This window comes from Paroedura picta, chromosome 16, assembly GCF_049243985.1.
Source record: "Paroedura picta isolate Pp20150507F chromosome 16, Ppicta_v3.0, whole genome shotgun sequence".
Classification (NCBI taxonomy): Eukaryota; Metazoa; Chordata; class Lepidosauria; order Squamata; family Gekkonidae; genus Paroedura; species Paroedura picta.
Genome location: NC_135384.1, coordinates 4350842 through 4365608, shown reverse-complemented (window position 1 = coordinate 4365608; position 14767 = coordinate 4350842). Strand labels below are relative to the sequence as shown.

The 14767-nt window shown below is 50.6% G+C and overlaps 1 protein-coding gene across 2 annotated transcripts; it reads left to right on the top strand.

The window, feature by feature from the left end:
- Nucleotides 1-781: 781 nt before the first annotated feature.
- On the top strand, nt 782-14034 carry RIPK3 (receptor interacting serine/threonine kinase 3). 2 transcript variants are annotated; one of them, XM_077314420.1, is made up of 13 exons: nt 782-949; nt 2444-2654; nt 3587-3941; nt 4653-4813; nt 5526-5575; nt 6387-6560; nt 7005-7087; nt 8107-8278; nt 9042-9133; nt 9455-9524; nt 9943-10025; nt 12041-12131; nt 13018-14034. In XM_077314420.1, the coding sequence occupies exons 2-13, from the start codon at nt 2509-2511 to the stop codon at nt 13125-13127; spliced, it is 1587 nt and encodes a 528-aa protein (XP_077170535.1). In that variant the 5' UTR covers nt 782-949; nt 2444-2508; the 3' UTR covers nt 13128-14034. The 2 variants fall into 2 exon arrangements, with proteins under 2 accessions (XP_077170535.1, XP_077170536.1); XM_077314421.1 differs by lacking the exon at nt 782-949 and having other exon boundaries at nt 2498-2637.
- The last annotated feature ends 733 nt before the right edge of the window (nt 14035-14767 follow it).

Genomic DNA, 14767 nt, shown 5'->3' with positions numbered 1-14767 from the left:
TTCTAAACATTCCAACTTCTACAGGCGAAGAACGAGGGTGAATTGTGTATAATGAGATTTAAAAGCCACATAAATCATTTTGCTGTTGTGAAACTGTCCAGTTCCTCCTTCAAGGAGTGCAGGGCTTTATGCAGAGCCCCCCCCCGAGGGGGGGCTCCGTTTTATCATCCCACCATCGCTTGTGAGATGACGTGGTGTGAGCAAGTCCCTTGCCTAAGATCCCACCTGGAGCCTGGGATTCCTAAATTAGCCATCCCCCCCCCCCTCCGTCTGGAGCTGAGCTGCAATTCCAGGGGATCCTTGGGTCCCACTTGGAGGTTGGCATCCCCTAAAACAGCTATTTTCTCTCCAGGGGAACTGATCTTTATAGTCTAGAGATGAGCTGTGTGTGTGTCCAGGTCCCACCTGGAGGCTGGCATCCATACTCTTGGGGAGTTATTAAGGATTGATTGATCAGAGCAAAGCTCATATCTAACCCGACCTGATGTGCTTTGCATTGCGCAATAGACGGATGGATGGACGGAGGTAGGTAGGTAAGTACGCACATATACCTGCCATGAATAATCCCTTCTACCCTATGGGACTTTTCCAACAGAGCTTTGGTGCCTTTGAAAGCCCGTGCGAAAGGCAGATATTTGGCTGCCGAAGTTTCTCCCGCCTTGCCGGGAGAATTGGCTGGTGGCGTTTCCCGCTGCACTGCCCCTGACCCTGGGGGTTCCACCCCCGGCACCGCGTCGCCTCGGGTCGGGCTTTCTTTTCCCGTGCTCTCGCCGCGACGTGCAGGATCCTCCCAGAGAGGCGGAGAAAGGGGAGAGGAAACCGAGAAAAAAAGATTGTGAAAGAGAAAGCTAACGCTGGGGCAGGAAAGGAACCGGAGTGAAAACCCACGGGCGTCTACACGGGCCCGGAGTCCGCTCTGTGCTGCAAAGGAGCCGGCCAGAAGGCACAGGTACGGAGGGGAGGGGGGGAAATGCCTGGATAGGCACCCCAGGGTGGCTGCGGGTCCTGATCTGAGCCCCCAGAACAAGGTCCAAACTGGAAGAAGCCAAAGAGATCACTTTTCAAGCCTTTCCTACAGCTGTTTCACTTAGGGGTGCCAGCCTCCAGGGGGGACCTGGGGATCCCCCGGAATTAGAACTCAGCTCCAGATTAAAAAGACCAGTTCCCCTTGGAGAAAATGGCTGCTTTGGAGGGTGGGCTCCATAGCCTCCACTGAAGCCCCTCCCCACCCCAAATCCTGCTCAGTCCTGGATCCATCCCCAAAACCTCCAGGGAGTTCCCGAGGCCCCTTGACCGGAAGACTGTCCCTTGACCGGAAGACTTCCCCACTGTTTTGAAAGGAGAGGAGAATCCATGTCCCATCTAGGTCTTAAAGCCAACAGGCTATTCAAACAGAAAAAAGACTGTATAATAAAGTTACTGCTGTTTACTATTCATTTTTTAAAAAGAAATACAAGCTGCCTTTAAATAGCGGCAGTTATATATTTGCACATGACTAACCTCAGGTGAAAATCCAGACCTGCTAGGAGAGTAGCTAGGAGAGCGAGCCAACTTCTTATGCAGATGAGGATCCAGGGATTTTCTTCTCAGATACGAAGAAATCAACGCAGATGCAAACTCTAGATCCCTTTTCTTGGAAACGAGAAGAGAACGCTGAAGATTAAAACAAAAGAACAACAATATTTAAGGAAAGACGCGGGAGTCATTCCTGGACGGTATCAGGGATTACATCTCTCCATTCTGTTAACCGGTTCGCTTTTTCCAAACCTTTAAGCAGGGCTGCGTGACTGTTATGGTTATACTGGTCAAAATGCTGCCCCAAAATGGCCCTGGCTACAGGTCTTTGAGTATTTTAGAACTTCCTTTTTTAAAAAAGATCAAGTTTCTAGTCCTTGTGTTTCGTCATTGTGGGGTCAGTATCTGCCGAAATCCCTGAAGGGTGACCTGACAGAGGTTTACAAAAGTATGTGTGGGGTAGAGAAGGCAAAGAAAAAAAATACCCCCCCCCCTTTCTTACAAAAGAAGAGCTTGTGGGCACTTAAGGGAACTCTTGAGCATAGGCTTAGAATGGATCCAAGGCAGTGATTCTTCACCCAATGAGGAATTAGCGCCTGGAATTCACTGCCCCAGGAAATGCTACCGCCTACAAGCACAGCCTCTTGTGGCGCAGAGTGGTAAGGCAGGAGACATGCTGTCTGAAGCTCTTGACCATGAGGTTGGGAGTTTGATCCCAGCAGCCGGCTCAGGGTTGACTCAGCCTTCCATCCTTCCGAGGTCGGTAAAATGAGTACCCAGCTTGCTGGGGGGTAAACGGTAATGACTGGGGAAGGCACTGGCAAACCACCCCGTATTGAGTCGGCAATCTGACCACCACATCCCAGGGGCTCCACAGGTTTCTTCTCGGAGGTAAGCCGCCCGTTTTTCTTTCCCCTCCTCCTCTAAGATTCGTCCTGAGCATGCGGCGGAACTGAGGACGCTTCCACCGTGGCGGAAGACCCTCCGGACAGGATGTCGAATCCCGCCAAGTTCTACGAGAGGATCACCTGCGACTCCATGAAGGACTTGTGCCACATCGGCAGAGGGGCTTTCGGGGACATTTACCGGGCGCGGCACCAAGACTGGGGAATCGATGTTGCGGTGAAGATACTCAGCCGGTAGTGGTGATGGCGGAAGGCCATGCGGAGGAAGGAGGGAAGCGGTGTTGGGGCAGGCTGGCTCTCTAGTGGGCGTGATTCAGAAATATCAGAAGAATACCCCGCAGGGGGCGTGGGCGGAGAGGTGTAGATAGCCTGGTTTGTTCAGGAACGTCCTGATTTTTTTTTCAAGTAGTCATAGAATCCTACAGTGGGAGGGGGCCACACAGGCCATCTAGTCCCACCCCCTGCCCAATGCAGGGTCAGCCTCAAGCATCCAGGAGAAGGAGCTGTCCAGCCGCTGCTTGAAGACCGCCAGTGCGGGGGAGCTCCCCACCTTCTGAGACAGCCCATTCCTCTTGCGTCCTAGTTGGCTCCTGATAACGGGAGGTCATGAGATTGAACCCAGGACCTTCTGCATAGCAAACAGTTGTTCTATCCCTAAGCCAGGGATTTCCAACCAGGGCCCACAGGAGCTCCAGGAGAGGCCTTACTCCCTCCTGCCTTAATGGAGGACTCAGCCTCCGGCTAGGGAACTGGATCCTTCCATAACTCCCCTCCTCCCTCTGAGCATGAGTTCTCTTGTGGGTTCTGTGCCTGGGAGAGGGTGCAGCCCGCATGTCTACTCCTGCCTTCAACCACCTCCTGGTTCCGCCTCCTAGTCCTCCCCTAGCCTGCCTATTAACATAAGTGGTGATGTCACTTCCTGTGGCAGGTCACTTCTACGGGGCGTGACATCACTTCCGGGGGTCCTCGGAACCTGGAAAATTATTTCAGGGGCTCCTGTAGGGTCAAAAGGTTGAAAAAGGCTGCCCTAAGTTATGGCGCAGGAAGAGGGGCTATGGAATTTGCCGGGAGGGCATTCTCCGTTTGGGGTCCTGCTAAGCAGTCTGGGTCTCCAGAGTTCCTTTCCTCCCGCCACTCACATCTTTCTCCCCTTCAACGTTCTGCAGCGATGCTTCTTGCACCCGGGAGGAGCTCCTGAACGAGGCCCGGGCGATGGACGAGGCCCGTTTCCTCTACGTCCTCCGCCTCTTTGGCCTCTTTGTGGACGAAGCGGAGACGGACGGGAAGGGGGCAGGCTTGGGAGTCGTCGCGCCCAGGCTGGGCCTCGTGATGGAGTTCATGGAGAATGGCAGCTTGTCCACCCTGCGGGACCGGGTACCGTGTATGCCGTGGGCCCTGCGGCTCCGCATCCTCCACCAGGTGGCCCTGGGGATGAATTTCCTGCACAACCTCAGCCCTCCGCTGTTGCACCTGGACCTCAAGCCAAGTAACGTCCTGCTGGACGGGGAGCTGCATGTCAGGGTGAGCCGCCGGGTCCCTTTTCCTTAAAGGGAGCCAGTTTTTTTTTTTTTTTTAGGGGGGGGGATTTCTCAAAGACGGGCCAGTTATCCCTGAGCAGCTGACTTCCCAAATGCTTTTTGATGTTGGGCAGCATTCAAACAGGCTTGCCTTTTGTGTTTATATCAATATTTATATCTGGCCTTTCTCCATTATCAAACCATGCAGTGGCCACTGGGACATTTTAACCACTTGGAGAACATGGTTTAAATGTCATCCTCCAGAAATATTTCAAAGCTTTTTTTTAAAGGCCTTTGCATTTCAAAAGTCAAAGCTGACCCTATTCTCAGGGCCGGTTTATCCATGTGGCACATGCTATGGGCCCCCTCCTTCCAGGGCAATGTCTTTACCCCCCATGGATCAGGGCCATAGCCTCCCCCCATCCCCTTTCCACCACTTGGAGTGGCGTCCCTTTCCACCGTGGGGGACCCCTCTGCTCCCAGATTGTCTGCTCCCGCTGCAATTGTACTCTGCTAGGACCCTCCTCCCCTCGAATCCTTAAACCGCTCCTCCATGTTCCAAGTTTTAAAAGTCAGAGGCTGAATTTCTTTCTGGGAAAGTTGATTCCCCCCCAACACTAGCTCTGTTCTCCACACCATCCTCCAGATAGCTGCAAGTGCTCCTTTCAGCTCCTCAGAGAATCCTGTGTCATTTTTTAATCTCCTTCCCTTTCAGGTAGCGGATTTTGGGCTGTCCAAATTCAAACGTGGGACCACCCAACGTACCAGCGGCAGCTGCAAGGAAGAAGATGGGTATGGCGGGACGCTGGAGTACTTGCCTCCAGAAGCCTTCGCGGATCTGAATTACAAGCCAACCCCGGGGACAGATATTTACAGGTGAATATCGGCTGTGTTACTTCAGTCACTGGACAGAGGGCGCTGTGGTTCAGTGAGTACCATAGAGCCTAAGGTGCTAGAAAAACCACTCTTGAGGAGTTAGGATCACATTGTAGGTCAAATGGCGGTGGGGGAGAAGGGAGACACTCTATCCTAGCCTTGCTCAGTGCTCTGACTTCTATGCCTTTTATTGGTTGCTTGTGCATAGCAGCGCTTCCTCAGTTCCCCCCGATAGAAGACAGCTAATAGAACACGGATGGACTTGGGCAGTTGTTGCAGACCTGTTGTTGAGACGTGGCAAGTGTGGGTCCTGAGTGCGATTGTGGTGCAGCCTGCCAAACTTATTTTCCATTTGTCACAGGAATATGTGAGCGTCGTGCTTTCCAGGGAGATGTGATGGAGCTCTCTGCGCTCCTCTCAGCTGGATTGAAAACTTAAATATTAGCCTTTAAGAGGATCACCCAAACTATCGACAGAATCACTGCACCTCCTTGGCTACATATTTTAGATTATTATATGGCCAAACAGTTTCCCACCTGTCGCAGGAATACGTGAGCGTCCTGCTTTCCAGGGAGATGTGACGGAGCTCTTTGTACCCTCCCCAGCTGTGAAGTTGCTTAACCTCTTTTTTGAGCACTGCAGGAAGAGGGGACATTCCTGTGGCCCTCCCGTGTTTCCTGTGCCTCTCATTGACTCTCTTCTCTATCTTCAGTTATGCAATCCTCATGTGGTCACTGTTGACTGGGGAAGAGCCTTATCCAAGTAAGTTCTGCTCCTTTGAGCTTTTCGTTCCTCGACAAGACTTTATCTTTACGGAGGAAGGGCGCGGGAGGTGCCTGGCAGGGGCTCATGGGTATTGTAGTCCGTGGACGTCTGGAGGGCCACTGTTAGACCATCGCTGTTTTAGATCATCTTCATAGCAGATTAACTGTGATGGTTCCAACCCCTTCCCCCTCTGAATCCGGGTATTGTATTTTGCTCTGAGTGTTGGGCATTTTGTTTGAGAACCTGAACTCTCTTTCCAAAGGGCTTAAGCACGTATGGAAGGCACCTGTGTATCCACAGGCCTCTATAATGACCTACTTAATATAGAACTGTCAGTCCTCAGGGTGGGTGGGATCTCCCATCCCTTGCTGCCAATCAGCTGGCTAGCAGGAGGACTTGGAAGAAGAAGAGCTTGGTTCTTTGGTACCCTGCTTTTGACTACCTGAAAGAGTCTCAAAGTGGCTCACAATCACCCACACTTCCTCTCTCCGCAAAAAAGACAACCCATGAGGTAGGTGGGGGCTGAGAGAGCTCTGAGAGAACTGTGACAAGGTCACCCGGCTGGCTGCAGGTGGAGGAGTGGGAAATCACTCTGTTCTCTGGATTAGAGGCTTCTCCTCTTAGCCATGAAGCCAAATTGGCTGTCAATCTTACCAGCTGGCAGGGGGATACCTAGGAAGGAGAGGTGGAAACACATTACTGGTTTGGTAGCAGCATCATTTCCGCTGCATACCAGAAGGGACATAGCCTCAGCCTTCGCCTCCCCTGGTAACCCTACTTTAACAGCACCGTCTCCGTCCCCGCTTAGACATCCACCCTTCCTATCTGAGCTCCTTGATCAGAAGGCTCATCCCCCAAGGCGATAGGCCCAGTACTAAGGAGCTGGAGGAGAAGATCCACGAAGTGGAGAAACTGGGAGACTTGATCAAACTCATGAAATGGTGCTGGGATAACGACAGGATGCAGAGGCCATCTTTCCGAGGTAAACTACCTGAAGGAGACCCAAAGGGGCTCCCAAACACCTTTCCCTTCCTTTCTCACTAACAGACACCCTATTAGGTGGAGCTGAGAAAACTCTGGCAGAACTGCTCTGTAGAGAACAGCTCCGAGAGAACTGGGACTGGCCCAAGGTCACCCAACTGGTTCCATGTGGAGAAGGGGAATTGAACCCAGTTCTCCGGATTAGAGGCTGCAAGCTGACTCTCCAAGCACTGGTGCACCCCCTGCCTTCAAAGCCTCTTTCTGGGGTTGCCAAATCTGATGAACGTGTACACAATGCAAATTTAAATGTAGAGGAAAGAAAAGGAACGGGGAATATTTGTTCCTCCTAGTCCGAAACACCCCTTTGTTGAAAGTTTGAGGGCTGTGCAGGGAAACAGATGCATGCTTGCCTAATGTTTATTTCCCATTTCCCCCTTCCCTTCAGACTGCAGCCGTAAGACAGAAGAAATCTACCGTTGTTACAAGCTGCAGATTGTGGCGGCTGTGCGCGAGGTCCAGGATATTTTGGTAAGGGGAAGGAAGTGCGCTGTTTTTCAGTGGTGATTCTGCAGGCCGCCACCAGGTGGCAGAAACGCTCTAGGGGCGCTGGGCGTAGAAATCCGAAGACGGTGTCGTCTTTAACCCTTCGAACTCTCACATCACTGAGATATGCAACCATTTTGCGATGAATTTTGCCACGCATCTGTGCTGGGCTGAGCCCCTATAAGTGACCGAACTCCCCCAGAATGAATTTTCTTGACTGTCATTCAACAGAGTGGCAAGGTACGATTTGTCATACATCTGTGCCCAGAGAAATGAGTGATGGAGTGGATATTTGTATGGGATTGCTGTAGGGGTTTGAAAGGAGGACAAAATTCCATGGATCGCAGTCATCCTGGGTGAGACACCACAGTGGTGCAGTGATAAATTCAGCATCTTGTTTATTGAGACCTTGAATTAGGTGGGCTCAGTCAAACCATGTTGTGGGTTTTCTAGGCTGTTTGGCTGCAGCCTGGTAGATTTAGTCCTTGATGTTTTGCCAGGAACTACGGCTGATGTCTTCAGAGGTAGGACATGGCAAGATGGGAATCTCTCCACGCACCAGTGTTGAGCGTGTGAATAGTTGCTGGGCATTTTATTTACTTCGCTGGGGGTGATGAACATAGCATATTCTTGTCTTATCTGAGAACCTCCCAGGGAAGCTCCCTCCTGTATCTAGGCGGAGTTCATTAGAAAGTCCATTAGTCCAGGTCTCATTTGCGAGGTGTTCTTAATGCCCCGTGGATCAATATTCTGCTGATCTTTAGGGCTGGCGGCCAGGTTTTATGGATTTTCAGACTCTCTCTTGAAACTGTATCAGTGTTTGTGACTGACCCAAGTTCACTCGATGGCCTTCGTGGCTGAACGGGTGGGGCATTTGAACCCAGGTCTCTTCCCTTCTTTGTCCAGCCCTGTTCCTCCTATACACCACTGTCCTTCCGTGGAAATAGCCTCCTTTCTACTTCAGTATTTATACCGATTTCTCATTTTCTTCCCCAAATATGCAGATGGGCCGTTGTTTAGCAAGGATAACTAGCACGGATTCCAGTGCAGCGTATGAGGAAAGCCCTCCTGCCAGTCAAAGATGGAAAAGTGGGCAGTGCCAGACACCACAATCCCTTGGAATAGAGGACCAGCTTGAGACTCTGCGAGTGCAAGAACCCCCATCTGTACAAAACAGTGAGTTGAATTTAGAAAGGGGTGTTTTGGGGGTGGGATTCCCCCACACACTTCTGTGTGCATAACTTCTTCACAAATCAGCATGCTTCCCATGCAGCCAGCTGGGCAACCTTGGGCTTGTCACAGACCTGTTAGAGCTGTTCTCCCAGAGCAGTTTCCCTCAGAGCTCTCTCAACCTCACCGACCTCACAGCTCTTGCAGGACTGCGACTAGGCCAGGGTCACCCCCCTGACTGCATGGAGAGGAGGGGGGAATCAAACCGGGCTCTCCTGATTAGGAGCCGTGACTCTTGGCCATTACACCAAGCAGACTTTGCCCTTGTTTTTAAATGCTGATTATCTATCTATCCATCTATCCATCTATCCATCCATCCATCTATCCATCTATCCATCCATCCATCCATCCAAAATTATTCTGCTTTTGATCAGTGTTTGGGAGGTTTCCTGAATGCTTTAAATCAGGGGTAGTCAAACTGCGGCCCTCCAGATGTCCATGGACTACAATTCCCAGGAGCCCCTGCCAGCATTCGCTGGCAGGGGCTTCTGGGAATTGTAGTCCATGGACATCTGGAGGGCCGGTTTGACTACCCCTGCTTTAAACCGTACGATCGTGGCACTAAATGAATAAACAGACAGGCAAATTAAGTGAATAAACATGGCAGGAGGGAGGGAGAAGGAAGAAGCCAACGGAGGGGTCATCTCGCCACCGGTTGACCCTCCTTCTGCCCGAGTGACCGGATGCCCTCCCTTTGACTGTTCTTCAGCGGCTTCACCTACGGGAATTGGTCTGAAGAGGAACCAAGAGTGCAAACCTTCCCCGCTCTACCATCGCAGTTCCAGTATGGTTCATATGAGGGTAAGGAAATAATTGTCAAATTTGTGCAGACGTGGGAAGAGGGCTGGTTTTAAGAGCTCCAAGAGAGGCACACGGGAGACGGAAGGCGAGCTAAGGACCCCTTGAAAACACGGAACGTTAAAGGGGCTGCAGTTAGAAAACGATGGGTAGAAAGGGCCACCAAAACGCACCCCGTGCCCAGAGATGGTTTGCCGTTGGCTGCCTCTACGGAGCATCCCTGAAATTCCTTAGTAGGGATCCAGTGGTCACCGGTCCAAGCGCTATTTAGGAGTACTTGAGCGTTGGCCGATCTCCTCTCCCGTTCTCGATTTCCTCTTCAAGGGCGAAGAAGGGCCAGGCAACGGGACCCCCGGTTCGCGGGTGAACATGCGATCTCAGCACAGAGACTCAGGTATTCTTCCCCCCTCCCCTCTAAGGGTGGGCTTGTTCCGAATGCCTCCAGCTTGGGGAATCAAACCCGTCTCTGCAGATGGCAGGCTGCCTCTCTTTAACCACCGCACCAAACTGGAGACACCTTTGTCGTGCCAAATACAGATTTCGGGGGTGCTCATTCATAGAATCATAGAATTGGAAGAGAGTTCGCGGGTTTTGTGAACGAATACGCACTCTTTCACACTCCTTGAAATAGGCATGTCTTTCCAACCCTGCAGGGCTGGAGCTCATGACATGCTGACTGGGCAAACAGCTGGCACAGAAAGGGAAAGTTGGTCCAAGAACTGGAGACGGAGGGGCCCCTCTAAGGAACTTCACTCTTCAAGGCAAAGCAGTTCATTCGCTCTCTCTCCTCTCCTTCTTTTTGTTCCTTGCAGAAGGCAAGCCACGCCCCCTGTCCGACGTGTATCCGTCCAGCACGTTCCCACAGTCCCACCCTGGGATGTTACCTTTTCAACAGGTAAGAGGATCGGGGCGCATCGGATGAGGTTGGGAAGCGATCGGGGGAGGCAACTGGAAGGGACTGGAAAAGAGCAGAGGGCAGCTTTCCATGAATTCTATTAATTACTGTTCATGGGGATTTTAAATTGTATGGATTTTGCTATTTGTTAACTACCGCGAGCCAGTTAACGGGAGCGGCGATATAAAGAGCAAATTAATAGTAATAGGAATAGGAATAGGAATAGGAATAGGAATAGGAATAGGAATAGGAATAGGAATAGTAATAGTAATACGCTTTCCCGACAACCCAGACAAAAGTAGCACCTCTGCCAGGTGCTTAAAACTACAGACGTGTTTTCCTTAGCAGTTGGAAAAATCAGCCGTTCCAATTCCTGAATTACGCTTTGCGGTTGTGCGATGTTTTTGAATATTCCATATGCTTTTTTTGCAACATTTTACATCCACACTGGAAGAGAAACCGTTATTATGGCTCTTGGTCTTAAGATAAGAGTGCGCAGCTTGCTTAAAACCACCTAGTGGCTGCGTGGAAGAGAGGAGATTTGCGCTGATTCAAGACCCCATTTATAATACATGCATTTATCTGGCTCCTGTCTAGCCAGTGGTGGTTATTGTAGGCTGAGGTTGACTCGCTTCTGTATTCTCGGAGGCTGCGTTGTTCTTCAGAATCTCTTTGAGAGTCCAGAACGGTCTGACTATCTCTCGCTTTTGCATGAAGGGCCTCGTGGATACAGGTCAGATCTGCTTGGACAATCTGTAGATCTAATTCTCAATCTGCCCTGGTGTGCGGATTAAAAAATCTGCACAATACGGCCAAGGACAGATGCAAGAACCCTTTAGGCTTGTATAAAGCTCTCCAATGCATACACACAGAGAGAAGCTATGCGTGCACCTCCACCCGCATAGCAATTTGCAAAAGAAGAGTGGTGATCAAAATCTGGAGAGATCGCAGTTGGTTTTATGGGGTTGCCTAGCAACCCCTAATAAATCGGCACCTCAGGATAAAAGTTATGGAGCAGGTGAAGGAAGGGGGAGAATAAGGAGGCAGGAGACTTGCGGGGAGGGAGGGAGGTGATAACCAGGGAAGATCGAGGAGGGAGCAAGCTATAGGACAACAAGGAAGTTGGCGATGGAGGAGAGGGGCAGGGGAGAAGGAATAAGGAGGCACCAGTGGGAAGGAAGGAGGAGGACGTGGTGGCAGAGAGAATTAATTGAGAAAAAATGGGTTGGATACAATTGCATACCCCCCCAAAATGTGGCAGAGTTCTCTCCTTACTGATATGGTTCTCTTGACCCATGCACACTGTCAAGAGCAAATATCTGTGGCAGAGGTGTATTTAATGCAAGCACAAGGACTGGCCATATTAGAAGAAGAAGAGTTGGTTCTTATATGCTGCTTTTCTCTACCCAAAGGAGTCTCAAAGCGGCTTACAGTCACCTTCCCTTTCCTCTCCCCACAACAGACACCCTGTGAGGGAGGTGAGGCTGAGAGAGCCCTGATATTCCTGCTCAGTCAGAACAGGTCACCCAGCTGGCTGCATGTGGGGGAGGAGCGGGGAATCAAATTCAGCTCGCCAGATTAGAACTCTGCACTCCTAACCGCGACACCAAGCTGGCTCTCGGTTACAAATCAGTTTACTTGAACCCATCCAGGCCCTCAAGAAACATGAAGGTTTTCACAAATCCCTGGTTGAGAAAGGCTCTCTTAGGCTGACGCTCTCATTGTTCCTTTATGGTGGTTCCATTTGTCTGTAATTTAATTTATGTTCTGCCCAGCCCGGCGGAGCAGGCTCCAGGCATTTACAACTGCTGTTAAAACTTGGCATCGTATTAAAGCAGTGAATCGCGGTAGAAACACAACGAGACACAATAAAATTCCAGAAGTGCTCCACCTCCCGACAAACCTCTGTCTCTAGATAGCCAGTTTGGCCATTGCAGTAGGTATGTCCCATGAGTGGGGAGGAAGCTTGTTTCCCATACTTATCCCCTGTTTTTCTGTCTCCCTCCCTATTTCAGTCTTCCCACGGTCAGCACACTAAAGAAGCCGGGGTTTTGCCCAGGGATCAGCCCTCCCAGCCCTTCGTCGACGAAACCTATCCGCATGGAAGTGAGTAGTACCTGGTGGTGGGAAACGATCTCCAACCTTTGCTGACTTACACTGACCCCGGAAGGTTTTCAAGGCAAGCGATGGTCAGAGGTAGCTTGCCGTCACTTGCCTTCACATAGGTGTTTTTGATCTGGGTAGTAACTACAGCTGATCCTGCTAAGCGTCTGAGATTTGAGGCGGTCTGGCTACCCTGGGGCATCCGGGTCAGGGTGTTGAGGACCGAGTACACTCAAAATGAAACTGCCCGACCGGCTGTGATCCAGATCAAGATGATGTGATACCCAAGCGCAACCTGCTCCATGCACGCGTACACGCTGCATCAAGCACCAAAAGTCTGGGCACTGAACTGCGGAGGAATGTAGGGTCCTTGATAGCCACCGAAGCATGCAATAGAGGGCAGTATAGATCAGGGCACTGGTAAATTGGGAGTCAGCTGTTGGGTTGCATCCTATTTTCCTGATCCAAAACAACATCTCTTTGCTTTAAGCCCCAGGAGTCAAATAAATAAATCAACTTGACATAGTATGGGTACTTCCACACACGTTGGATAATGCACTTTCAATGTGCCTTCTCAGCTGGATTATCCTGTGCAGAACAGGAAAACCGACTTCTAAAGTGTGTTGAAAGTGCATTATCCAACCTGTATGGAAGTATAAGTAAGGCTTATTAATTAGTCTCCTGGGGCTTACAGCAGGCAGAGAGGGAGGCATTGAAAGTACATTCTCTACTGCGAACTGTTGGCTTACTAGCCCAAGGTCCTCCAGCTAGCTGCATGTGGAGAAGTGGGGAAATCAAACCCAGTTCTCTAGATTAGAGGCCTTGAACTATGAAACCACATTGACTGATCTGGATTTCTTCTTTTCTCGTCTCTCTGTCGTTTCCCCAGGTGGTAGGATCCATATCTCCAACAGTAACATTTCAGGGACCCAGATTGGATCTCATAATTCGATGGTCATCAAAGTGGATCCTGGAAATGGCCACTGGAAGAAAGAATAATCCTTGTTCCATTCCCTCCACCCCCAGCTCTGGATGATTTTTTTAAAAAATGAACATTCTTCGGCCGAGAAGCATCCACCCCTGTTATACCTCCACACAGGGGCTGTTTGTCATCAGCACATTACACTGCAGCGGTTTTACGAGATCCAACCTGGGTTTTTTTGTCATCGTAGCTCACACCTGAATTTGGCTTATCCTGAATGAGAACCTTGGCCCATTGAGGTCGTTATCTGGTCCAACTGGGTTGTGAAGCCATGCTGGATCAGACCAGTGACCCATTCAGCCCAGCACTACCCAACCCAAGGTGTCATCAGGAGGTCCACCAATGAGGCCAGAAATCCAGAGAGTCTCCCACCGTGCCCTCCCTCCCTCAAGCACCAAGAATATAGACCATCACTGCCCTAGTCATAAGAACATAAGAGAAGCCATATTGGATCAGGCCAATGGCCCATCCAACCCAGCACTCTGGTGCCACACAGTGGTGGAAATGAGAACTGCATCTCACGGCTTAACATGGCGGTGGATTTTCAGGGATTCTTTTGTGGGAATTGACAGGCGCCTCTGCTCTTTGAATGCCTAGGAGACGGCTTCCGCACTGCAGTGCTGTGAAGGTCCCTCAATAGGACCACAGTGTGGGGGGGTTTCAAAATGGCAGCTGGGGTGAGCCCTCCCACCCTGTGCCTGTCATTTCCAGCTCCAAGCAAAGAGGAAATAAAAAGATTTTTTTTTCTAATTTTAACTTTATTTAGGCAGGTTGTGATGGAGTAATGGATCCCCAAGTGGCCAATGATGGGTCTGGAGGGGACAGGAAGGGGAGGGGCTCCGGTGATTTTGCCGCCCAAGGCTCCTCTCACTTCCATGGGCGTGGCAGCTGACGTCATTTCCTGGTACTCTGAGGGCTGAAAAAGTTGAGAGGTACCTCCATGGTCAACAGGTTGAAAAAATGTGGTCCTTTGAGTGAAATTGCCCAAAGAACGTGTCACCAAGCAGTAAAACATACCAAAAATAGATAAATTAATAAAACTTTTTAAAAATTGGCTATCTGAAATGTGCATATATACCTTTTAAAAAATAGCCTTTTTAAAAGATACGCTCAAAAGTCCTGTGTCAGGATTGGCGAGAACCTAATATCAACTTGGCACACTGTGTGTGTGTGTGTTTTAACGTGTGGGAACATTCCAAAAGTTTGTGCGTCTGAGCCAAGTTGTATAGAAAAGTGTGCAGGAATCTAAGGATTGTTTATTTTTTACACAATGATTCCGGGATAATTGGAGGGAAACGGATTCTGCCTGACGGATCGGTCCCTGGATGAACCGGGACGTCTGAAACACCCTGAGTGTCTTCCTGTCACCCTCCCAAGCCCGCCTGTGTGGCCTCCCTCCGGCTGCTTCTGACAGGAAAGGGCTCATTGTCTTGCTCCTTCGGCCTGAGGCCTGGGTCAGCCTGCAGCTTGTGCGGCTGGGCTGGGCCGCAGGAAGGAACCGTGGAGTCTTCTGTCTGGGGTGTCCCGTCCGCACGCCCCTTGCCGGGCAAAAGGGAGAGCTCTAATCGACCGGCTGGGCTTTTCCTGTAAGGTGGAGGGTGTGTGCGCCTGGGAGTGTCTCACGCTCAGTGTGGCTGCAAATCTTGGCTCTCCCACT

Coding starts and splice junctions, on each gene's coding strand:
- RIPK3 (XM_077314420.1), top strand. CDS start 2,509: ATGTCGAATCCCGCCAAGTTCTACGAGAGGATCACCTGCGACTCCATG. Junction 7,088..8,106: donor GCGAGGTCCAGGATATTTTG/GTAAGGGGAAGG, acceptor CCAAATATGCAG/ATGGGCCGTTGTTTAGCAAG. Junction 12,132..13,017: donor CGAAACCTATCCGCATGGAA/GTGAGTAGTACC, acceptor TCGTTTCCCCAG/GTGGTAGGATCCATATCTCC.